At 41.9% G+C, this 24,770-nt stretch overlaps 1 protein-coding gene across 3 annotated transcripts in view; it reads left to right on the top strand.

Annotated features, from left to right (window-relative positions):
* atrn (attractin) overlaps positions 1-24,770 on the top strand; it is a 113,200-nt gene that overhangs the window by 28,965 nt on the left and 59,465 nt on the right. For all 3 annotated transcript variants that reach the window (XM_067479825.1, XM_067479826.1, XM_067479827.1), the window contains exons 13-25: positions 68-189; positions 1,216-1,351; positions 1,551-1,732; positions 4,136-4,355; positions 4,582-4,767; positions 6,170-6,415; positions 6,807-6,944; positions 8,177-8,270; positions 9,642-9,694; positions 11,236-11,330; positions 14,968-15,046; positions 15,326-15,483; positions 20,962-21,023. In XM_067479825.1, the coding sequence (XP_067335926.1) occupies positions 68-189; positions 1,216-1,351; positions 1,551-1,732; positions 4,136-4,355; positions 4,582-4,767; positions 6,170-6,415; positions 6,807-6,944; positions 8,177-8,270; positions 9,642-9,694; positions 11,236-11,330; positions 14,968-15,046; positions 15,326-15,483; positions 20,962-21,023 (1,771 nt within the window). The remainder of the gene's footprint in view (positions 1-67; positions 190-1,215; positions 1,352-1,550; positions 1,733-4,135; positions 4,356-4,581; positions 4,768-6,169; positions 6,416-6,806; positions 6,945-8,176; positions 8,271-9,641; positions 9,695-11,235; positions 11,331-14,967; positions 15,047-15,325; positions 15,484-20,961; positions 21,024-24,770) is intronic.

Genomic DNA, 24,770 nt, shown 5'->3' with positions numbered 1-24,770 from the left:
TAAGTGAGTCGTCATTTCTTTTGGATTTGTGATGTCATTTTAAGCCATTGTTTTCCTAACTCTGCAGATGCTGATAACGAGAGGTGTGACCAGTATACAGACTGCTACAGCTGCACCGCCAACACCAACGGCTGCCAGTGGTGTTCAGCCCAGTGTGTTTCTTTGGGAAGCAACTGCACCTCTGCCACGGTAAGAAAACTGACCCTGCTCACATGGCTGACTCCAGGGGACAGGGACCTCAAAACTGCCTGTTCTGTTGCAGCTGTATCAGTGCGTTGCCGCCACCAGAACATTTGATATGGAAAAATAAAGGAATCACATGACTTTGTGATGTGGATAAAGGAATTTGACCAGTTTCAAGTGTGAACAATTCAGGACATTAAACAAAGTGGAACAGAACGGATTCTTTCTGTTTCACACCACAGAATTGACAAACCTGTTGCTGGGGCGGCAGTGGCTCTGTTGGTACGCTGGCCGCTCGCCAAAAATATGTGTCAACCACATGTCAAACTGTCCCTGGGCGAGACACTGAACCCCAAACAGTCCATCCCTGGCCGCGCAGTGCCAGGTCCCAAGCCCTCAGATTTTCTTCTAAGGTCTACATTTCTGTTTTCACTGCAAATGGAAAATTGAAAAACTAACTACGTCTTGTCATGCAGGCAGAAATTAAGTTTTGAGACTACTTAAGATAAGTAGTCTGTTTGTGAAGACTCTCTTTAAATTATGTATATTTACACATTTTGAGTTGTAGCTAGTTCTGCACTAATTCCAGCAGAGTTCTATAATTATGAGATACAAAAATGTTGCGACAATCCTCTGTCTTATTTCCTTCAAGAGTCACTCGCCTCGTATAAATTGGGACATGACAAATGAAATAAAGAACTGATGAAGCCCGTTATTGTTTCAAGCTCTGAATCAGGTTTTTCAATCTTTGATTAAATTACTGCTCATTTTGATGCTGTCAGACATTTTGTGCGTCTCCCCCAGCACTCTGATCTGTCTCTAAAATATATTTGATAAATAAGAGTCCTTTTCTCTGACTGCAGTGATCATGTAGTGCCTGTGATATCTGAATATTACTGAAATACTTAATAATCCTAACACAACCTACATGAAACATAATCATTTGGTCTTGTGATTCAGAAGAGTTTGTGCCTATTAATTCGTTTCTGTTAATAATCGTTTTTTTTTCTTTCTTTTTTTTTTGTTCCCAAGGGGGCCATAGAGTATGATGTTTGCCCCAGAGACAACCCCTCATACGTGTGCAACAAGAAAACCAGCTGTAAAAGTTGTGCCGTGGACCAGAACTGTCAGTGGGAACCTCGCAACCAGGAGTGTATCTCACTGCCAGGTAATTTAAAATTGGAAGATTATTCATATTTCCAAAACTGTTGCCTTGAAAGGAACGTAACCAACTGTTGAAAGGAACGTAACCAGGTACTGACCTGAGAAGAGGTGGCGATAAAAGACAGCTGAACAACCAGAAGGCAACACTGTATATAAATGCATACAACATTGTTCAGCAGCCGTATCTGTTCTCGCTGTTCCAGAAAATGTTTGTGGGGAAAGCTGGCATCTGGTGGGCAACTCCTGTCTCAAGTTCATCACAGCGAAGGACACGTACGACAACGCCAAGCTTGCCTGCAGAAGCCACAATGCCGTCCTGGCCTCCCTGACAACGCAGAAGAAGGTGGACTTTGTCCTGAAGGAGCTGCAGATTATGAGCATGTTGGTAAGGAAGAGTAAAATGACATATAAAAAATATATATATTAATATTCTCCTTCGGGGGAAAATGCGAATCTCAGACTAGCAGTGAATAAGCTGCAATACGACTTATAGAGAGCAGTTAAGGTAAAACGGATAATTACAGCAAGAAGATTGCATCAGTCAGAGAGAAGAATGATAGATGAGGGGGAAATCTAATACTAATCAGAGCGTCTTCTTTGACGGATGTTTGTGTTGAAACCTGGTGCATATGTACGAGGAAAAAACAGAATCCAACAAGGACAGACAGGAAAAAAAAACGAACAAAAAAGCACAAAGAATTTATCTTTATTTCTCATTTTTAACTTACGACCCAAAAATTGACTTTTGTTCTCTTGTACGCTAATGTTTGCACTTCCTTTGTAATTCAGTCCTTTTTTTTTTTTTTTTTTTTCTAACAGCAGGTGAGATCAGGTTGGATTCTTCTTGTCTTTGGTTTTTGGACCAGTGAGCATGAAACAAATCTTCCATTAACAGATTCTTCCCCACTAGCTCAGACATCTCTTACTCGCTCCATTAGAGCAAATGCGTCGAAATCTATCCCAACAATCGACTGCCCATTGCAAGCTGCAGTTTACCTCCTCAGACACAGATCACATATCTACAGATAGATGTGAAGAACCGGCAGATGTACTGCGCTGGCTTTCACACACACACGCAAAAAATGCACTTACTGACACAGGCAGCATACAGTGCAAGGTGATTTACTTTGTAAGTCCTGAATTTTTTTTTTTTTTTTGATTTGGCACATGTAGCTTCCTGATCCTCAAACATGTGGTTGCTTGCAATGTTACTGATCAACAAATGCAGAACAAGGTGATAATTTACGATCACTAACTAGATGTGAATTTCTTTTTAAATTGTATTCGAATGCAATCCTCTCAAAAGCCCAGCCAGTCTAGGTTCAGCTTTACTTCAGTCGATCAATCTGGGCTGTGAGTTTGGCATAAATTCACAGCTGTATGTTTAATAGGGGGGAAAAAAGGAAAAACATCAAATCAGTGCTTCAGGCTCGACATCAGTTTGTTGTGACTTCTCTGAAAAAGGAGACCAGTTATGACTTGTGGTTATTACACCGATCAGGCATAACATTATGACCACCTGTGCAATTCAATGCAATCCAATGCAGTGGCTCTACCATGAATTCTACTTTTATTTTTGCTGTCAGAAAGGGTGGTAGTCGTGTTGGGGAGCATTAGAAGAAGTGGTGGTTCTAATGTTTTAGCCTGCATTTGCTTTTAATCTGACTTTGGAGACTTGTTTGTGGCCTAGAAGAACTGAGCAGTAAAGCAACAACGTGAATGAAAGGACACGTTAGGCTCCACACCATCAGATTTCCTGAATTAATAACCAAACAGTCTCGGTTTCATGCTGTTGATGAAAACTTTTGGGGGGGGTGGGGGAGATTCTTATTATTGCCCTAATTACGTCCAACTCTATGTAAATATGTTAGTATGTTTCTACACTTGAGTTTGCCGAAGAGTGTTACATAGTGTGGGTGTGTCAGAATCACTGCAAGAGTCCAGCCATAACGAACCGCTCTGAACTTAAATAAAGCACAGTGTTGTCTTGCTTTAGTTTCTGGATACATCACCCAGCAGGCACGAACACGTTTGTCCCTCACTGGGACCACCCATGCAAAAAAATGTAAGCCACTCAGGATTTTACAAAGTTCCCTGCGGGGCACCACCATGGTGTACGTGACGTTTGAGCTAAATCAGAAGAAAGGTGTGAAATTAAAGTGTGTTCCATCAACGCTAATGAAATTGTGTAGATTTTCCCTGCCGGTCTTTAATTCCGTTCCACGGGTCAGTTACAGGTAAGCTTGGCGCTGAGGTAAAGAATTCAAACCATAAGACCCTGTACAGGCACACAGAGGCTGAAACCCGCTTTGCATGAGTTCACTCCGTGCTATGTGGACACGGTTTGTACGCTTTGGCAATCCCAACTATTTGCAGACAGGGCCAATCAATCTAAGAAATGCAATTAAATCTCAATGGAGCTGTAATTCGACTCACGCCTGTGAAGGAGAGCTCTCTTTGTTTACTACTACTGCAGCAGCGTGGCCATTGATTAAAGATGGGATGGATAACGGCGCGTCTCAAGTGAAGTGATGTAAAGCTTCTTTTATTGCCACTCGGTCAGTCCAGCGGAATTTAGACAGTGCAGATGAAAAATTGTTGTTGTGATTTCTGACTGAAGCCCGAGCTACTGTATCTGACCTGGTGTCTGATATTTAAAGAGATGCCCAGTCGCCTCCAATTCAGTCCATGAAGGGTTTTCCCACAGTATTATCACAATAAAGAATTTTAAAATGAACAGAGTGTGAAATCTTTGTTTTACCTTTGTCCCTCTTGTGTTTTGCTTCAGTACAAAGCCACAGTGACACCCTGGGTGGGGCTCAGGAAAATCAATGTGTCATACTGGTGTTGGGAGGACATGTCGCCCTTCACCAACACCACCCTGCAGTGGCTGCCCGGAGAGCCGAGCGATGCCGGGTTCTGTGGCTACCTGGCTGAGCCGGCGTCCAGCGGCCTGAAAGCTCAAACCTGCATCACCACGGTGAACGGCAGCCTGTGTGAACGACCAGGTGGGTTCCCAGTACTCTGTTAATCTTCAGGATGTACTAGCACTTTGAGCGCAGAGGAAGCGTGTCAGACTCATTTTGGATGCTCGCTTGTCAAATTCAGTTCAGTTCAGCAAAAGAGCACTACCAGAGAGGGAAGTGAGACCTCCATGTAAAAAAAAAAACAAACTCTACAGTGTATATTGAAACTTTATGGGTAGCGAAAAATAACTTTGAAAATGTTCCTCAGCCAACCACAGTGCCAAGCAGTGCCGCACGCCGTGTGCCATGAGATCCACCTGCAGCGAGTGCACCAGCAGCAGCTCTGAGTGCATGTGGTGCAGCAACATGAAGCAGTGCGTCGACTCCAATGCCTACGTGGCCTCCTTCCCCTTTGGGCAGTGCATGGAGTGGTACACTATGAACGCTTGTCCACGTGAGTTGTTCTACAGAAAACACGGAGTTTTAAAGGGAGGCGGTCGGTAGAATTTTGCCCTTGTAACAGATTCATGTCTCTCGTGCCACTTGCTAAAACTTTACTTTATTGAGCCATCATTTCCAAGGAGTTTCTTAGAAGGAAAAGTCTAATTTCAGAGGAAGTACAGACTGTTTTCTTTTGATGATAATTAATGTATCTTGTAGTTCGTGCACAGCAGGTGATCTAAACGCAGAAAAGAGCGAACTTTCTTTACAGCCAAACAAATCTTTATTTATCCATCTAAAGTTCCCAGTAATAAATTATTAATGAATAGATATTTACTTGGGTTCAAATAACTAGGGTTTTCCCATTTTAGTTATAATTGGTACCAAAATATGTAGTTATTTTAAGAAAATGCTCCGTAAAATCAAGGACCAGTAAACAGGAACATTACACTCTTTTCCTCTGTTGAATTTTTTTTTTTCCTAATCTATAATGTTTTTTCATCAGTTCACTTGAGCATCATTGATCTCATCATACTTCAGTGTAAGAATATTGGGTCACGTTTGCTTTGCGGCCCTGGCAGTGGTATCATTGATTTTTATCAAAAATGTTTACTTTTAAGTGTGCAATCTCTGAGCACATTCCTCATTCTGCCTACCACCTTCTTGTCCTATTCAGTCCAGAGAAACTGCTGCTGTGCTGCCATAGAAAAACACTCCGACACAGTGAAATGCTACAGCATACTATTAAAGCTCAGATTAAGTTGCAGTAAGCACGTGTATAACCACACACCAGTCAGGATTTTTGAGTTACAATCTATGAATAGGGGGAAACATAAAAATAAAAGCATAAATCTGAAGTTACCTCATGTAATGCTCCGGTTGGAGTTAATGTATTCAGTCACCAAAGCATATACATCGATCTTTGTCAGACTTATAAACACTCTAAAAGGCAACATTCAGTAGAACATCTTTGAATGTTTTACATTCATGTAGCTGAGCACATTAAACTGTGGCCTCTCCCATAGAGATGGTGATGAATAATCTGCTTTAATAGTTTGATTGCTTGTTTTTTTTTTGCACAGCACAGCAGAGAACAATTTTCATTTATTTAACCTGGCAGGTCAATTAAGTAGAAATCGTTGCTTACAGCCACAGTTAGAAAGACCCCAGTGAGGGCTGAGAGTTAGGAATTAAAATACAGGCAAAAATGGAGAACAGGTGGAGACAACCAGCAGCTCAGGCATGAAGCTGCGGCACATTAAAACTTACACTCAACTGACGTTTTTATTTATTTATTGCAGTATGACCGGTTTACCAAATTGTGAACTCATGATCAAGTACAACATAGCAGCTAAAAATGTACAAATCCCAGTATAAGACATCACCCGTTTAACCAATGTCGGGTTTTGCTACAGCTGAGAATTGCTCTGGCTATCGAACGTGTGGCCACTGTCTGGACCAGCCAGGTTGCGGTTGGTGCACCGACCCCAGCAACACAGGCAAAGGTCAATGCATTGAGGGCTCGTACCGCGGGCCCTTCCAGACCTCCGTCCCGGCCCCGTCCACCCTGCCCGGTCTACCTGCAAGCCCCCAGCCGGCGCTCAATGCCAGCATGTGCCCCAGTGAAGCCAAGTACAACTGGTCCTTCATCCACTGCCCAGGTAGGTGACACGTGACACTTGGCTCGTAATTTTGTATTCTTAACATCTTATTATATATCTAAGAATGCATTAAAAATGATAATGTAGTAAGTCCTGCAACTTAACATAAAGATTTACGCCTCATAAAAGATCAACTCAGTAGTGTCTTTTTTTGGGGACCCTTTGTTTTCTAAGTGCTTGTCTCTGTGCTTTATATCAAGTTTGTAAAGGGGGCTCTGTTGAACTTGCAGAACACATAAAATCAGTGTCTGTGTTTTAAAAACAGCGCACAACTTTCTGGGCTTGGAAATTAACTTAAAGTATGTATGTTTGGGCCTGGGGCTGTTTTTATTAAAACCCCTTTTATTTTTTCCCTGTCTCTCTCTTTTGGCCTTTGTTTATCCTTTGTCAGCTTGTCAGTGCAACGGCCACAGCCAGTGTGTCAACGAGAGCGTGTGTGAGAAGTGCGAGGACCTGACAACTGGCCGACACTGCGAGAGCTGCATCTCCGGCTTCTACGGAGATCCGACCAACGGGGGAAACTGCCAACGTGAGTACGGGTTGTTCAGTCCGGCCCTAAATCAAGCCGACAGTCTTTATGCGCACAGCTTCATTTAACTTGTCAATATTTTACAGTTGAGTTTTATGTGGGCCATTTTCCTGATTCCTGCCTGAACAATAAAGTGCTCCTGTGGCACATTAGAGATTTGTGCAGACTCTGCTGCACAGCTAATACTGACAGGCAGCCAGTCAGTCAGACAGCAAATCATTCATCCAACTGTTCGACAGCTTAATTTAGCGAACCTGTATATTACAGCCATGGTGTGTATGTTTTGTGGCTTTGTTTTTCTTTGCCCCTTTTGTTAATTCTGGGGATCCCTGAATATTTAGTTAGCTCCCCATAAGTGACGGCCACTTGTTGTCTGTACTTTTTTTTTTTTTTCCCTGCCTGGTTGTTTGTACATATGTATGTCTACATACATTCAACGCTTATGCTACTTTGCAGTTATTGGAATGTTATTCCTATCTGTTTGATTGAAGGGGCATTATGAGCTTAACTAAAAAGTACTTCTAAAAAAGAGATGATGAGCAAATATTTAAGATGGCAAATGTACATAAATTACGGTAAAATCATAACATGGCATGCTGTTCTACCAGCTGTCCCCCATTGTTACACAAATTTGTACATATTTTTTTAGCCGTTCATACTACAAGGCTTAGTAATTTTAATAATGACAAACAGGTTTAATGAAAAAGATGGGGAATGTTAATGTTGGTGCTCGTGCGGTTAAACTGCTCTTCCATTCACAAATCCTAATAGACTTTTAGCATCTGGTAACAGCTACTAAATTTTTTTCTCTTGAGTGGTACTTTAAGTCAACTGTGGGTGGGGCTGGAGCTTGTGTGGGAGATGCAGCAATGGGGGGGGGGGGCTGCCCCATCTGAACCCGAGTTGCACTTTGTTATTGAGCATATGTACAAATAAATGACCATTCATGATCAGATCTGTGGTTGTATGTCTCTGAACTGAAGTTGTTGAAATTCTATTTTGGCAGAAAGCAAACCCCCTTGTAGTGAGGTGAACTGGACCAACTGGCTGCAGATAAATGTAGTTCAAATAGGATGAAAAGAACTTTATTCACAGCGAAGTAAAATACTTTAGTTTTATTATTCATGTTCTTAGTTATTGCTATGAAATGTTACATCATTAAATGTGAAAACGATGTGTAGTATTGCTTGACTCGGTCACTTACCTTTTTATGTCTTATGTGTTTCGTTTAGCCTGCAAGTGTAACGGTCATGCCAGCATGTGCAACCCCAACAATGGCAAGTGCTTCTGCACCACCAAGGGCATCAAAGGAGATCGTTGCCACCTGTGAGTTTAACATTTTACAATACTCTCCCATCCCTCCGTCCTCTTCCTCCCTGCCTCTGTGCCCTCACATCATCTTCACATGTGATGTGTCTGCAATTTCAAACAAATCTTTTCACTGTAATATTCATCTACAATAACATCTATCTGGAGGGAATATGATTTAGTCTTTATTTCTGGGTCCATCACACAGTATTTGAGACACTAAATGGTAAGAATATCATCTCACACAACAGTGGCACTGATTGCTTTTCCAGTAGCCTTTGGTATTTACTTGTATTTCCACCTGGAGAACCAGGTCTTCTGGGCATGGGCTGAGGAATTATCAGGCAGTTTAGTAATCCGTGTCCGGCACTGGGCAAAGACTAGACTCAGGGCTGCTGCAACTGTGTACTTTAAGATTTAAAAAAGAAAACACACCAAACAAAGCTATATTAGTTTTATTAGGTTATTTTATTTGCTAATACTATTTCAGTGCATTTATGTAGGTGCTAAAGTAAGAGCTAAGAAATATAAACCTCTTTATTGAGCAAATAAAGCTGTGGATGCATTTTTAGATTTGGAAAAAGCCATTTAATAACTTTCTAATTGTAATTTAGATAACAAACCATGTACCTCAAGGATTCGACTCATCTCCCCTGTTGTTTAGATGATATATTCATCTTGTAGAATTTCAAACGTATGTTGATGAAACGTGTGTGTGTTTGTACACATGGGAAAAACCCCTGAACTAGCAGCTGAAATGCAAACAGATGCCATAAAAAGTTTTACAGGGGCTTGATTTCAATCTTAATTTGAACATCACAAAGACCCCCGCACCCCGTCTGGAAAGCATTAAAATCAAATAAGTCTGGTACAATACATCAAATAGCAGCCTTTAATTATTATACGCCTTCCTCTACAAATTACACTTTGTTCTCATTTGTAAGTTGACATTTATATTTTTGGACTTCGACACCTTAGTGCTTTCCAAAAGAATGGCTGAGTTCTGCCTTACCTATGTCAAAATCTCTACTTCTACATGAAAAATGCCTCCAGATGACATCACTTGTAGGAACCTACAGTTCAGATCATGTCGTCTTCTTGCTCACACTGTGGAGTTTATAATCATGGTCGGCTCTTTAAGCTGGAAGTAGAGAGACATTAAAATGCATCTATGTATATTCTAACCCTAAACTGAAGCCATGTGTGCTGTTGCCCTTTGTTTAGTGTTTGTTAGCTGACTGAACGTCATGACTCAAAGTCTCGCTGTGCTGTGAAGAAAGAAAGCCATGAAATCCTCCCAATTCCTTCTCCTTTCACTCTTACCTTTTCTCTCTCCGCCATTTTTTGCCCCGTTTCCACTCACATCGATCTTCCACCTTTCTTTTGCAGGTGTGAAGTCGAGAATCGTTACCAAGGCAACCCCCTCAAAGGAACATGCTACTGTAAGTGGAATTCCAATTACCAACTTCACTCAGGGTGGGGGGCAACTGCGAGGCCTGACTCTTCTTTCTTGTTCAGGTCAATGTTAAGGCAGTTACATGGCTCTTAAATCAAAGTAGGTCTTAAGTAGTTTTATGTTTAACTAACAGCCAGAGGAGAAACGGCTTCTTTTCTTTCTTTCTTTTTTTTTTTTTTTTTTAAACAAGTCGCAGGTAGAAGGAAAAATCGAAAGGAAGACACAGATGAAAGTGAACTGTCGACGAATGTTGGAGAGCTTTTTTTAGTAGATCTCTCTCTTGCTGCAAAAGCTTCCAATTTGCCAATGACTGGCAGCAGCACAGTGGATTAATCTGCACCATGCAGATTAATCAGTTGTCATTATCATTCTTGTTGGTAATAATAATGGAGGAGAGTATTATAATGTGATAAGAAATGGATAGAACTGTCAAACCATGGAATTAAACAAACATTTTCCTCCATGGTTATCAAACACCGACTCCTCATTACTCTATGATCCAAACGTGTTTCCTAAGAATGCGGAAGGATCTAAAAACAATTGGACACCTGGAGGTTTCTTCTACTTGTTCCACTTTCAGCAGTCAAAGCTGTTTTCTAATTATGCAGCCATGCCTAAATAATGGCATGTTTTTACTGAAATGCATTCAAGTGTGAGAATGTGCAGCTTTCCGTGTTTCGTATTATCGTAAATTCAGTAGGTTTTGATATTTCATCTGTTGCAACTAGAGCTACAGTGATGGTAATTTAGCAGGTTTGCTATTTGTGGAGTTTTTTTTTTTTCCTAAATTAAATGCTTAAGTCACTATTTTAATATAAAAATAATACTCCGCCTTGTTTCCGTGTGAGGACAACCTGTACATTAAGTGAATGAATGCAGAGAGATTCTTCAGTTGCCGGTCAGTGTAAATGTGGAGTGTTGCATATCCCTGCGTTGTCTCTGTGTCTCCCGTTTGAAAGCGCTATTACAACCAGAGGCTGATATGAACCACATGAGAAGAGATTTCAAAATGTTGGCAAAATGTTGCCAGTGTGGCCAGTGAGTGACTAAGGAAAGAGATTCGATCAATAAGGTCTGGATGTGAATAGGAAATCGACTTTTAAAGTTTTTAGACTGTGAGAGGTGTTTTTTTTTTTTTTAAAGACCAAAATGTGTTAAACACATGATTTGTTGAATTCAAGAGAATGTATGACCTTGTGTTTGTAAAATCCTTGACGTCTCGTGTTTCGAGAGGGTTTGATGGTGTTAGCCAGCATTAAATGGACGCTGGCTGCCATGTAGACCAGCGTCTGTCATGACCTTCATCATCGTACAGACGCCAAAATTATCAGGTCCATCTAAGAAATTGACTTTTGAAATAGAGAATGTATGTGGATAATGTGTTGCCCCGAGCTCTGTCTGAAAACATGTTCTTGTGTGACTTTCAAACCTGACTGATTGAGCTTTTCTTCTTTCTGTTTCTTCTCTCATCTTTTGTAATTCTCTTCATGCTTTTCCACACCCACACCTCTGGCTCAATCACTTCAGACACGCTTCTTATCGACTACCAGTTCACCTTCAGCCTGTCACAGGAGGACGACCGCTACTACACCGCCATCAACTTTGTGGCCACGCCCGAGGAGGTACGTCTCTGACAGTGAACGCCCCATCGTCACAACTTTGATTAAATACTGCAGACTTGGCACCAGATGATTATTTTTTTTAAACATTATGTTTCCCTCGGACACTTTTCCTGCTCAGTACCATTTTACACATGATAATAGTTTTAATAGTATTAAAAACATAATGTAAAAAAAAAATCAAAGATATTTGAAATGACTTCTGAAGTTAGTGAAACAGTTAAAAATCTTCTAAAGTAATTTAATTTAAAAATGTATTAGAATGGTGCATTTACTATTTAACTCAGTTAGCAAAGATACACAACATAACGGAACTATTAAATTCAGAAAGTCCCACTGACATTTTTAAAGAGGAGGCCTAAGTACATTAAAAAAGCAAAATTAGAAGTATTCCAATATTCCAAAATAACGGTGACATGCTATAGGGGACAAAAGTTGAGTGTATAAGATAAACGTGGGCATGTTTTACAACGATAAATGAATCAAACTGGAACAACTATGTTGACTTATCAAATATGCTGAAGAAAGAGAGAGTGCTACTGGCCTGACGCCTTGATAAGTAAAAGTCAGTCTGCCACTGATGAGCACTGACGGGCATTAAATAACAGCCCAACGAACAGTGGTTTTGTGGCGTGAGCTGCACTCGTCACGCAGCTGTTTTACCACCAAATGAAAGCTTGTTCATTCCTGTTTAACTGGCTGCAGCATCTGGAGCACAAACTGAAACACAAGGAACTTATTTATTATTCCAGATGTGTTTTTTTGTTTTTTTTTTACACAATGTGGAATCGGGACTCGTTCGTCAGCTAGAGGTGTGTTTTGGTTGTTTTTTTTTTTTTTAAGTCACAGAAGACGACATTGAGCCTCGTTCTTAATTGGTTGTGTACCTGGATGGGTTCTTATCTACAAGCTATCAACTATCAGAACAATTACCAAATGTATTAAATAATGATGAAAATGAGGCCATTTCTTATTCATCAACTACTGTGCGATTTAAAATATTATGGTATAAAAACTGCATGTCCCAAATATGATCTTGGATCTATGAAAAGTCCTTGCTGGTTATCACAACTTGATGCTCTTTTCTTGGATCTTTGTCTAATATCTGTGGTTGACAGATCACGTGGGCCTTGTGTTTCTCCTGTTTCTTCCTCCGTGGTCCACCTCTGAGCAGCCATATTTAATAGTGTAGAGAATTTAGGCATGGCGGTATGCGGATTGCAAATCGCAGGCAAGTGCCTGTCTATTTAGATTTACTAACGTACAAGTGGTGGTAAGATCAAACTTGTCTGAGCATGTGTCATATCTCTGAAGGGGATTTTGTGTGTGTGCCCTTAGTAAGAACATTTCTGCACAGACGGTACTGAATGATGCTCGGTGTAATTGTGTCTTGCTTTGAGATATGTCCAGTAGAAATGGACCAACCTAAAAGGAGACTAGCCTCTCTTGTACCATATCCGAATACTTGAAATTTGTACAGTTTTGATGATCTTGGTGGGCTCGGGTGTGATATAATTTGCATTTAAACCTGCATCGTAATATTCAATACATGCACATATGTAATTAAAATTGATTTGGAGTTTCCATAATGGACCCTCTTCAACTATTTATCTCCTCTGAAGTTGTTTTACTAATCAAGGTTCTGCCTGTTGCTCAGTCAGTAAACATTCATTAAGTCCTAATTTACACCCACTTAATGTCATCAAGCCTAACTGTGTTTTACAGGAGCACATACAGTATTTTATTACATACCGTTTTTCGTTCCTGGTTCTTGTTCAAACATTTGTTTTGCTCATTTAACTTCCATTAGCTGTGCAAAGTTGCTGCAATGCAGCATAGTCTGAGATCCAGTATCCGTTCATTCAGGCGCCTACTGGTGCTGGAGTAGTGGGACAAATGCCTGCTCTGCATTTACTGTAAAGTAGAGGCCTTTTACATTTTTTTGAAGATAAAAATGTTTTGTATCCCGCAAGCTAATTATACTTGGAATAAAAGGGACAGCAAGCACTGCTTCCTTGCTGAATTAAGGTTCTTTGTTTTAGGAAACTGTGTAAAGTGCAAAAAAAAAACAGAATGCAATGATTTGCAAATCTCATCAAACCATATTTTATTCACAATAGAACATAAACAACATATCAGATTTTGAAATTTTACCATTTAATAAAAAATATTTGATCATTTTGAATTGGATCGCAGCAGCACATCTCAAAAAAGCTGGAACAGGGTGATGTTTACCGCTGTGTAGCATCTGCTCTTCTTTTAACAACTGTCTGTAAATGCTGTGAAGTTAGGAGACCAGTTGCTGGAGTTTTAGAGGAACATTGTCCCATTCTTGTCTGATGCAGGATTCTAGCTGCTCAACAGTTCTGGGCCTTTGTTGCTGGATTTTTTTTTTTGTTTTATGAAATGTTTTCTATTGGTGAAAGGTCTGGACTGCAAGCAGGCCAGTTCAGCAACCGGACTCTTCTCCTGTGAAGCCATGCTGTTGTGATGGATTCAGTATGTGGTTTAGCATTATCTTGCTGAAATATGAAAAACCTTCCCTGAAAGAGACGTTGTCTGGATGGGAGCATATGTTGCTCTAAAACCTCTGTCATTTTCAGCATTGATGGAGCCTTTCCAGATGTGTAAGCTGCCCACATCATAGGCACTAATACACCCCCACACCATCAGAGATGCAGGCTTTTGAACTCTCTGCTGATAAAAATGCTGGATGGTCCCTCTACCATTTAGTCCTCAAGACACTGTATCCACGGTTTCAAAAAGAATTTGAAATTTTGATTTATCTGACCACAGAACAGTTTTCCATTTTGCCTCAGACCTTTTTAAATGAGCTTTGGCCCAGAGAACATGGTGGCGTTTCAGGATCATCTTCACATACGGCTTCTTCTTTGTATGATACATTTTTAACATTTGCGGATTACACGGTGAACTGTGTTTTTATTTATTTTATTTTATTCCCCCAAGTTTTCTTGAGCCATGCAGCGATGTCCAGTAGAGAGTCAGACCTGTTTTTAATGCAGGGCCCGAAGATCACGTGCATCCAGTTTTGACCTTCTGCCTTGTCCCTTGTGCAGAGATTCCTCCTGATTCTCTGAATCTAAATCTTTGGATATATACTGTGGATGGTGGGATCTTTAAAGTTTTTGCAATTTTACGTTGAACAATTTTCTGAAATTGTTTTACAATTTTGGGGCACAGTTTGTCACAGATTGGTGAACCTTTGCCCATTGTCACATTTGAGAAGCTCGGCTTCGCCCTAAAATGCTCCTTTTATATCCGGTCATGTTACTGACCTGTTGCAAATTAACCCAATTAGTTGTCAAATGCTTCTCAATTTGTTTTTGATTTGATGCAATTACCTTTCCAGCCTTTTTTTGCTGCTCTTCTAACTTTTTTTAAATGTGTTGCTGCCATCAAATTCAGAATTTGCTAATATTTTCCATGAAATGGCAAAAGGTCTGCTTCTACATCTGATGTTGTTTATGTTCGTGAATAAAATGAGCTTATGAGATTTGCAAATCATTTTATTCTGCTTTTATTTACATGCCAACTTTTTTGGAATTGGGGTTGCAGAAAAGGTTATTGACACAAAGAGTGGTTATATTGACGCCGGTTTTCTTTGACCTTCCTTCCTCAGCCAAACCGGGATCTTGACATGTTTATAAATGCTTCAAAGAACTTCAACCTGAATATAACCTGGGCCACTAGCTTCACCGGTAGGTAGTAAGAATCCTAAAAATGCTGAAACCATTAGACAATAACTGTATTAATCTAGTAAGAAATTCAAAATGTAATCTAGATCTGGCATTTCAAATGTGATAATTTGCTCCTTTTTATACTGTAATTAAAAGATGTTTAGCTGGTCACCGTTGGTCAGACACAGTAGCAACGTGAAGAGGTCTTTCACATTTTTCAGAAGAACTTTAAAACATATTCAATCCACTCATAAATATTACGTGCCGATGAGCAACTCTTCTGTTCTTTGTGTCATTCAGCAGGAACCCAGACTGGGGAGGAGATCCCCATCGTCTCTCGGAGCAACATCAAGGAGTTCAAAGACAGCTTCTCCAACGAGAACTTCGATTTCCGCAACAACCCAAACATAACATTCTTTGTCTACGTCAGCAACTTTACATGGCCCATTAAGATTCAAGTAGGTTTTCCAGTGGTCTAAAGTAACCACTTGATACAGTTTTCACTAGATGTGACTGACACTAAAGCAGGTTAAGCATTCCGTATAATAACCGTATATTTGTGAAGAAAATGTAGTTTACCAGACAAGTGTTCAGATGACTTTAACCATCCAGTAAAAATAAAGAATATTCATAACCTTTGAAGTTTTCCAAATTTTGTCACATTGAAACCACAAATGTAAATGTATTTTAGTGGGATTTTATGTGATAGACCAACACAAAGTGGTGCGTACTTGTGACGTGAAAGGAAAGTGATAAATGGTATTCAAAACGACAAATAAATAACTGCAAAGTGTGGCGTGCATTTGTGTTCAGCCCCCTTCACCCTGGTACCACTCACTAAAATCCAGTGGAACCAGTTGCCTTCAGTAGTCACCTAATCGGTAAATGGAGTCCACCTGTGTGTAATTCCTGCCCAGTTATCCTTTGTTCAGCTGGTTTGCACTCTGCTCCTTAAACTTAGCATCTAGGGTGCATCTTTCACCTTGACTGGCCAGACCGAGGCTGACGTGCCATTTTTCTTCCTTTGGCTATTAAAACATGAAAAAAATGTTTCCTGCACTTTTCTCCAGTGTTAATGTGGCTAAAGTAGTGAATAGGGCTCTGTTTCTGCTGGCCTGGCTGCCGGTAGTGTGTGTGTGTGTGTGTTTACGCAGCCAGGCTGCGATCGCTGCACTCGGTGAACTTCTGCCATGTGGACAGAGGAGAGCAAACGGTCCTCCGGCTGTAAGTTGGCGTCATGTTAGTGTTTAGTTCCTGCTTCTGCCACAGCATTAACTTATTACCTGTGAATATTTTAACCTTGAAAAACCCTTTAGCATAATTTTAATTGACACGTGATCCGTTCAGTTCGCTTTGATCGCACAACTGCAACACGTAACTTTTCTTCAGAGCGCTGCTTTTGTACCTTCATGCTTACAAATGGGGCCTCTGTCAACAGACACTTTGTTATTTAAGCGAGCTTTCAGACGGTTTGAGCTTGCGTGTGCATGCATTTCTAGTATGTTTTTGCAGAACCACAAGGGGCAGAATGAACTCTGCATCAACACTTAAGTTTTATGCTGAGAATGAATGCACTGCCAGGATTGGCTGGTGCTGGTCTGAAAGCACAAGGCACTCTGGGCCTGGGTTTTTTGTGCACTCTGTGCAGCCAGCCTGCCTGTGTGCCTCTCTGATCAGTTCAGCCAGTGATTTTACTGGTTGCCCCGTGCAAGGACCATCCCCCTGCCCTCCTCCTGAGGGGGACAAGAAAAATCCTGCCTCCATCTTCCATGTCCTGCCTTGTGCTTTTATTTCTCTCAGCTTGAGAACTGAGAGCCTCCAGCTGACGCCAGCCAGCCTCAGGAGGTCTCCAGTGCAGCTCCACAGCCGAACGGGGAGCTGTAGTGAGAGCACTCACCCTCTCACTCTCCTCTGGGCCAACTCCCCTTCCGTCTTGCCTGGTGGGATCATGTAGAAGATGGCCCCTGTCCTTCAAAATAAAGCACGCAGGGCTGCTAGCGTGTCATTTTTCTTCCTTGCACTCATGGAGCTTTACCTTCATCAGCAAGGTAATGATTTCCACTTGTTTCTCTGTCTCTTCCTGCCACCACTGCTCATCTTTTACCGTTTCTCCTCTTGTTGCCTTTTCTTAATCTCAGTGCCTTTCATTGGTCTACTGCAGTGAGGCAGTGGGATGCTGAGGGATTATGTGTGTGTAATCGCAGGCGTTGGGTCCTCCAGTGTTGGCAGGCAGACATCGGAGTGTTGGAAAACTGTTCATAAACAGCAGCCGAGAAAGAGCAAGTGCAAAGTGGAATGTTAAGTTGACAACACATGCAGCATTGAGAGTGGGCTGTGTGCGGACTAAGCGCTTCTCCCTGTGCAGCTTTTCAGAGCTCCCTCTCTTTCTCTTCCTTAGTGTCCAACAAGCCACCTCAAGGTTGCTTCCTTTCACGTTCACGTGGTCGAAAGTAGCCTTAGAACGTGCATAACTTTTTTTTTTTTTTTTTGTTGTCCTTTTGCAACAACTTATGTTGATGCACTAACCCACCATCTTTTGCATTAAATGAGCTCCACACACACAGTTGACCTCCAGTTCTTGAAATGAATATCATTTTTCTCTCCAAAGTGTATTGGATAAAATGCACAAAACCCCACAGAAAAGCACAAATGTTTGCACTGCAGGAAAACTCATTTGATATAACCCCAAGATCTGATTGTTCACAATGGTGAAATCAGCCTTTATCATCATTGAGCTTTTTGGATCATCAAAGCAAAATCATTACCACTGAGATTAGTGAGTGAATTCTCTGACATGTTTCTTTTTTTCTCTGTCTGATGAAGAATAGATCGGAATTGAATGGTGTTTGCAATGAAAAGCAAATCCCACCCTAATTACACTGAAGAACTGTGATCTCTGTTTCCTGCCTTAGTGAACATGTCATGATATGGTAGAGATTAGAACGGCCTCCTGTTTTATGCCCCACCGTGGAGCTGCAGCAGCTGTACGTATCAGCTGGCTGGGCCCGTGGACTCGTGTAGTGTTTATCTGGGCCGTGCTCGGCTGATGTATTGATGCTGATCTTAGAGAGTTTAGGAAGCAACTGACATTGGGACATTTTTGACAGACAAAATCAATCAGCTTTGCATTGCTGTTGTTTTTCTTTTATGCATTATGGACATTTCATGCATCAGAGACAGAAAACCAGGGCAGCGATATGACGTGCAACAAAGGTCCATCAGCTGCGACTGTCATTGTGAATGTATTATTAATATAACTTCTAAGTGGGCAAATGTCTGCGCTAAAATCGATGGCATTGTATCCAAAAGGGTCTATAGCATTTTGCTAAGATAACCCTCCTGATGGCTGTACAGGAAAAGTCGTCATCATCAAAGTTTGTAGGATAAATTTTTTAATCTCCTGCATATTTGAGCCCTGCTCTATACTTTATGGTCCCAAGCAAAGCTTTTAGTGTTCAGTATTCTCTGGCACGTGATGATGTTTACATCTGCCCACATGCATACAGAACACTGCAAGTTACTCACTTTTCTGGGGAACCTGTTGAGCCCCCCCCCCCACTCCCCTCACACCGATAACGATACTTTCAGACCCCGCTGGGAGATGCTTTGCAGCCCCTGAAGAGTCACCCTCTGCTGGGCACGTAACGAGAGCATCACCTCGGCCTACTGTTGCCACCGTCAGGCTGCCTCTCGGCGACAAAGCACTGACTCTTGAGATTAGCCACTACAATAACTGTTATCGTGGGTCTCCTCGGCGAGACAGCCTGCCTGTACTTTCAAAGTGCAGCTATGCAGAGATGACATGGAGCTGAAGTACCGATTACTGCGGACAGAAGTTGGTCAAGTCCTTGAAGGAAGTTTTTTTCCTTATTAGAAAGCATTACGCATCTGTAATCACCTAAAGAAGTAAATGCCTTTTACCTGGCTTCAGTACTTGCAGGGGATGAGGGGGAAAAAATCCCTGCCACTCACAGTTATACAGTCTCTATTGTTTTATCCTTTCACCCGCCATGAAAACGAGAAGTAAATATCCCAGATATGCAGATATATTTTTCTTAATTGAAAGTTTCTGACCAATCCACTGCCTTGTCTGGTGATGTTACATTGCAGCAAAGATTCAACCTACTTACTGCTGTGACCCAAACTGCTGAGTTTAATAAACGGATTAGAAATCAGCATTGCATGAAAACTTTGGGATGACGTCAGATTTTGGCAGTAACACTCACTGAAGTTTCCCAGTCATCCAGGTGAAGATGTTTAGAAGTTGGGTCATGGTGACTGAAGCGCTTCATTCCTTCAGGTACCTCCTTCAGTCTGAGGAGAGTTGCTTAGGAGCCCCAATTTGTCCTGTAGGTGGGGGTGGGGTTCACTTCTCACCTGGCCTGAACAGGCTCGTTAGTTGGGACATGGAAAGGAGGTGAGAAGAGGAGGAGTTGTTGTAACGGTCACAGCTACAGTCCCCTCAAAATGGGTCATTAGGTGTGACATCTCTGGCGAACGTGTGAAGTGGTCTTAACATTTGTAGGGATGGAAGAAAGGGCAGCAATGGAAAAAAAAATAAGGCCGAATGCATCGGAGACCTCTCCCCTCTGTTGAGCACGGATGACTTACAAGGCACATTATTGCTACACTGTACCTTGTCCACTGTGGTACTCGGGGAACTGAACCCCCAAACTCCCTTCAGTGTTGGTTACTTGCTGAGAGCTACAGCGGTGACATCTTTGAAAGTTTTCTCTGGGCGTATTGGCACTCTGAACTTATCTTCTGTGTTCAACAGTCTGGAGCAAAATTATCACACTGAGGATTCTGCGCTCAACAGTAATCAACAGCAACACATTAGCGAACCAGATGGTGCTGACTGCACAAGTAAATTAGACCCTGGGCCTTTCACAAAACACACACGCCTCTTGCTTCCCCACCAAGGCCAACGCCTTTGGCCCCGTGTTGGTGCTTTTTGTAAAGTCCTTTAAAATTTATACCCATTGTGACCAAACGTTTTTGCTTTTGGATACCGGACAATGTAATTCTTGATCACATTAAGGATTCATACACTAATCCAACATGCACACAGCAGAGTTTTCTGGCTTATGTCCCCCCCGAACCCCCTTTGTCCTGCCTCTTTTTTTCCGGTGGAATTGTATGCAAATCCCGGCTTTGCCGAGGAATATTAATCAGGAGTGGTGATGAGTTGTGGTTCAAGGTGTCACCTCGGAGAGAAGAAGTGTGTGAGGGGAATTGTGCTCCCGGCATGTGGCACAGTACCTCAGTGTGACCAGTGAGAGTCAGTGTTGTGTTGTCGCAGCAATATGCTCATGTGTTTTGAGGCATTTTTTTGGGGGGGGGGGGTTGTAGGCGTAAGTGATGAGAGGAGAGTGTGGGGGGGATGACAGTGCCAATGGTTACCTCTGGCAACCTTGATTAGTAAGGGGATGTTGTTAGTACAATTGCTCTTATGATGATTGCATAGTGAATATTTCTGCCTACGTGTGAAGGAGGTTTTTATTTTGCGCAAGCTGTGGGCAGCCAGGTTGCTGGCGTGTTGTCGCTTTGACGAGCGTTTGCTCGCGGGTGTGGGGGAAGTGGATAAGCATACAGTCTGGGAACCTCCCACTCGTTAATGAAGATTTGTGCGTAACACAGAGGGCACAAAAAACTCGTGGAAAATCTGTAAGGCCTCTGGTGGTGGACACCAGGAGCATCAACACTGTAAAATATGCAGGGGAATGCAAGCATCCCTTCACAGCATCATCATAAATACATGCACACAATCCACACTGGTGCACGTGCAATGGACGTCTGCCATTGTGAGCCGACATAGAATTATCTCGATTTTGTGTCAGAGCTACAAGGGTCAACTCCAGTCTAAAGCTCACATGTTTCAAAGCTCCCTTATTAAAGCAGATGTCTGACTCTGTTGTCCTTTTCCTTTTTGACAGATCGCCTTCTCCCAGCACAGTAACTTCATGGATCTGGTGCAGTTCTTTGTTACATTCTTCAGGTGAGCAGCTCTCCACTGCCTTTCTGCCAATTCATTTACCGCACACACAAACACACACACACACACACACACACACAGATGTTAGCTTTACAGTGGCTGCAGTCGTGTGTGTGTGTGATGCAGTGTGAACCATAGTGATGGATCACCAAAGCTGCTCGGCTGTGCCTGTGCACCAGTCATTACTATGAAGAAACACTGCAGCTCACTGGTTTTTAGGAGCTGGTTAGCTGTCAACACACACACACTCACGTGCAGCTCCCACTCTTTTATTTTATACGGTCACATCATGCACATGTAAGCACAGATGCATTCAATTTCTCTTACCTTCTTCTCTGTGGTGCACCACGTAAATGGAGGGCTACCAAAGATCAAATGGCTCTGAAGTGTGTGTGTGTGTGTGTGTGTGTGAGCCCAGCCTGCATCCCTTGAAAATGTGTCCACATTCAAATTCAATTTGGCTCATGATTTATGTTGCTCACCTGTTTTGCAGTGCCAAACAGGACAGATGCACAGTGTTGGCTGAGGGTTTAAATGAAATATCACATTTTTATCATTAACATGTTGGTAAAAAACAAAAACAAATTGCCTGCTAGATTCCCACAGCAAGTAGCAACATTATCATCCCGAAACACACCATTGACACATTATAAGCTTAGAAAAAGGATATGACAAACCAAACAGATGCTTCTTTACACGTCCAGTCGATGTCACGCGGCTTTTATTCAAAAATCATGGTTCAGATGATTCGTTGTCTTCGTCCAGTCTGGTTTTCATTTTTACCAGCTCCAAAATGAAAAAGAAATCGTCTTCTTCACTTGCTAAATGAAAACAAAACAATAATTCATTGCTCAACAGTTCTTTGATGCAGGGTTAATATACACGATTTCTCTGAACATAAGCATAAACATAACTTAAGGGATATGATTTGGACTTTTACAAGTATTCTGTCACACAGTATGGTTGTATACTTCCAGCCTCTGTTTCTGCCCGTTTCAGCAGCTCTGTGACGAGTCACATTTTAATATTCATGATTCCACGTGATGTGTTTTCTTTACATATCACTATACACACATTTTCCTATGACGTATCCCTTTTGTCCTCGACGTGAATCAGCTTTGGGTCTTGACTGTAATTTAAAACACATTTCTCAGGCATTGTTGTCGGGTCGGTAAGCTGCCTCACAGTTATGGAGACACGGGTTTTGCTGGCCACGCTAAACACATGTGCATGTGGCGAGATATCATGAATCACCTGCCTCTTCCACCTCTTTAGGATCTGCTGTAATGTGTTATTGATTTTAAAAAAATGACTAGGGCCGAAAACCGGGTGTGTCCCTTATATGCCTGACATATATGAGTGTGTGTGTGTGTGTGTGTGTGCTGCCACACAACCCTGGAGAAACTCGCTGACTATTCCAAGTCGGGCTTCTCCTATTGATCCAGCGGCCATGTAAAGGCAGAGAGACATAATAGAGCTGATTTTGAAGGATTCTCTATTGTTTTTGCAACCGATACAGTGATGCTCAACAGCAGCCTGCTTCAGCATCGCTGGGTAAATCCGCCTTCCCTCTGAGCTGTGCTTTGGATGGTTATTCAGTATTAAATGCTTTGGGACTACATGTGTGCTGTTGCACACCTCACTCCCTTTAGAGCCACATGCCGACCCTGCAGTTCCTCGTTTCACAATGCTGCTTATGTTCATAGCATTTGCGTCAGCGTTTGGATGTCTGCACGTCAGCATTTGAAGCTGGAGACAGTAGCAGTCCACAAACAAAACAAGCCCTCTCTCTGTTCGCGCCATCTTCCTCTTTACCTTCTGCCACTTCTCTTGCCTCTTTCATCTCTAGCCCACCAGTGCCCCCTTCTGTTCTCTTCCCTCTATCGTCCAGCTCTGTCCCTCATTCCTCCATTTCCTCCCTTTTTTCCCTGTCTTCCTTATGCTCTCCTTCTGTCATTCTCCATTTGTCTAGCACTCCATCTCTCTTCCCATTTCCTCCTCTGCTGCTCCCTCTACCTCTTCTCTTCTGTCCCTTGCTGCCCTCCTTCTTTGTCCTCCGTTCCATCCCTCCTCTTCGTCCATTCCCTCTTTCCTCCCAGCCTCCCACCATTCCCCCTGACTTGCTCTTAATCCCACAGCTCAGTCTTTTTTGATGATTTTGTGTGTGTGTGTGTGTGTGTGTGTGTGTGTGTATGTGTGTGTGTGCGCGTGCTGCCTGCCACTGATTTAGCACAGATGAGTTCAGACCTAAAGTTAGCAAGCTCGCAGCCTTGTCCCTGTTTGCTTTTGCTTCTTTCAGCGCCACATTGTTTGTGTTGCGGGGGAGGAGAGGGATGCTAATTAAAGTGAAAATTGTTTGCTCGTCTCCGCTCTGACTTTCTCTGTGTCTTAATCTCAGTCTTTTTTTCGGTTCGTTCCCACTCTCTATGCCATGTTCCCTGTGGGGACAGATGAAGGTGGTGCCATCCCGTTATCTGCAGCGCCAGCACAGATACCCCCACAAGCATTCCGCAGCCACAAAACAGATGCATTAAACATCAGCATTAACAGCAAGCAGATGCATTCACATATTCACGTCCAGCTGTCCAGCAGCATCTTACCTTAGGCCTGTTGTGTTGAATCATGGCTTTTAGAAAGCGAATTAACACTTTTTTTTCCCCCCCTTTTTGAAATCAATCAAAGTCAGAGACTTGCAGTGTCCCAACATTTACAGAAAACTTCTTCATGAATGTTTTCCAAATTGAATGTTGTCTCTAGTTGTGCAAATTAAATGTTTTCTTCCAGGCCTGGAAAAACCCCTGGAGAATGTGATATTTACTTAATCATTTTTGGAAATGCAATGAAAATGTATTCTTGAGCTTTTTTTTTTTTTCCTCCCAAGCTGTCATGTTTTTAATTTTAAACTTGGCTGCCGCTAAAGCAACTGGCCTTTGAAGTAACAGTGACCTGAATGACAAATTTCTTGGCAGCGTAAGTCCAAACTGCTGGATGGATGGGAGCTAAAAGAGCTATCATAAAATGCAACTTTTTAACATTGCACGCTGGGGCATATTTGTCATGGAAATATTACTGCAGTTGTGGCAGTTTTTGAAGTCTGTCATTATACATCCTATTTTTCTGCCCTCAGACAACTAGTTCTGTGCTTTTTTAAAAAAAAAAAAAAAAAAAGTTTGTTTCCTGAATATTTCATCTTGTTTCTGAAGCAAATGTTCGGTAAAAGTGCATATGACAGTTGGCCTAAACCTACAGTGGTTACATTTGTGCACGTCTTCACTTAAATATATAATTCACGTTCAGCCAAGAGTTCATTTTTTCAGTATAGCAGTGAGTTCTGCAGTATCAACCAGTAGTACTGCAGTGTGAGCAAAACACGTGACGAGATAATGATTTTATTTATCTATGATTCCAGAAAAAAGTACAAGACTAAGACACAATAATGAAAATGGATGCGCAGTGTAAAAACTCCCCAAGGTTTCATTTCATTTCACATTATTTTTAATTATTTGGTTTTGCTTTTGTTGGAGACTGGGTTCATTGCTTTTCTACTCAAATGCCGTTTTGCAAAGAGATCTGATTTGGATTTTATTTTGGTTTATAAAGGTATGTTAGTTTTTATAGCACACCCTGCTAACCCACATGTGTGCTCCCGATGAGAACTGACCCCATTGAATGTGGAGTAAAAATTGGAAGCAGGATAAGTGGTGCGTTTTGGGAAGACGGCCGGCTTCTTTAACCTGCAGATGGTTCCTA

Source organism: Channa argus, chromosome 16 (genome assembly GCF_033026475.1).
Source record: "Channa argus isolate prfri chromosome 16, Channa argus male v1.0, whole genome shotgun sequence".
Classification (NCBI taxonomy): domain Eukaryota; kingdom Metazoa; phylum Chordata; class Actinopteri; order Anabantiformes; family Channidae; genus Channa; species Channa argus.
Note: the sequence above shows the minus strand (reverse complement) of the source record. Positions and strands in the feature narration are given on the sequence as shown.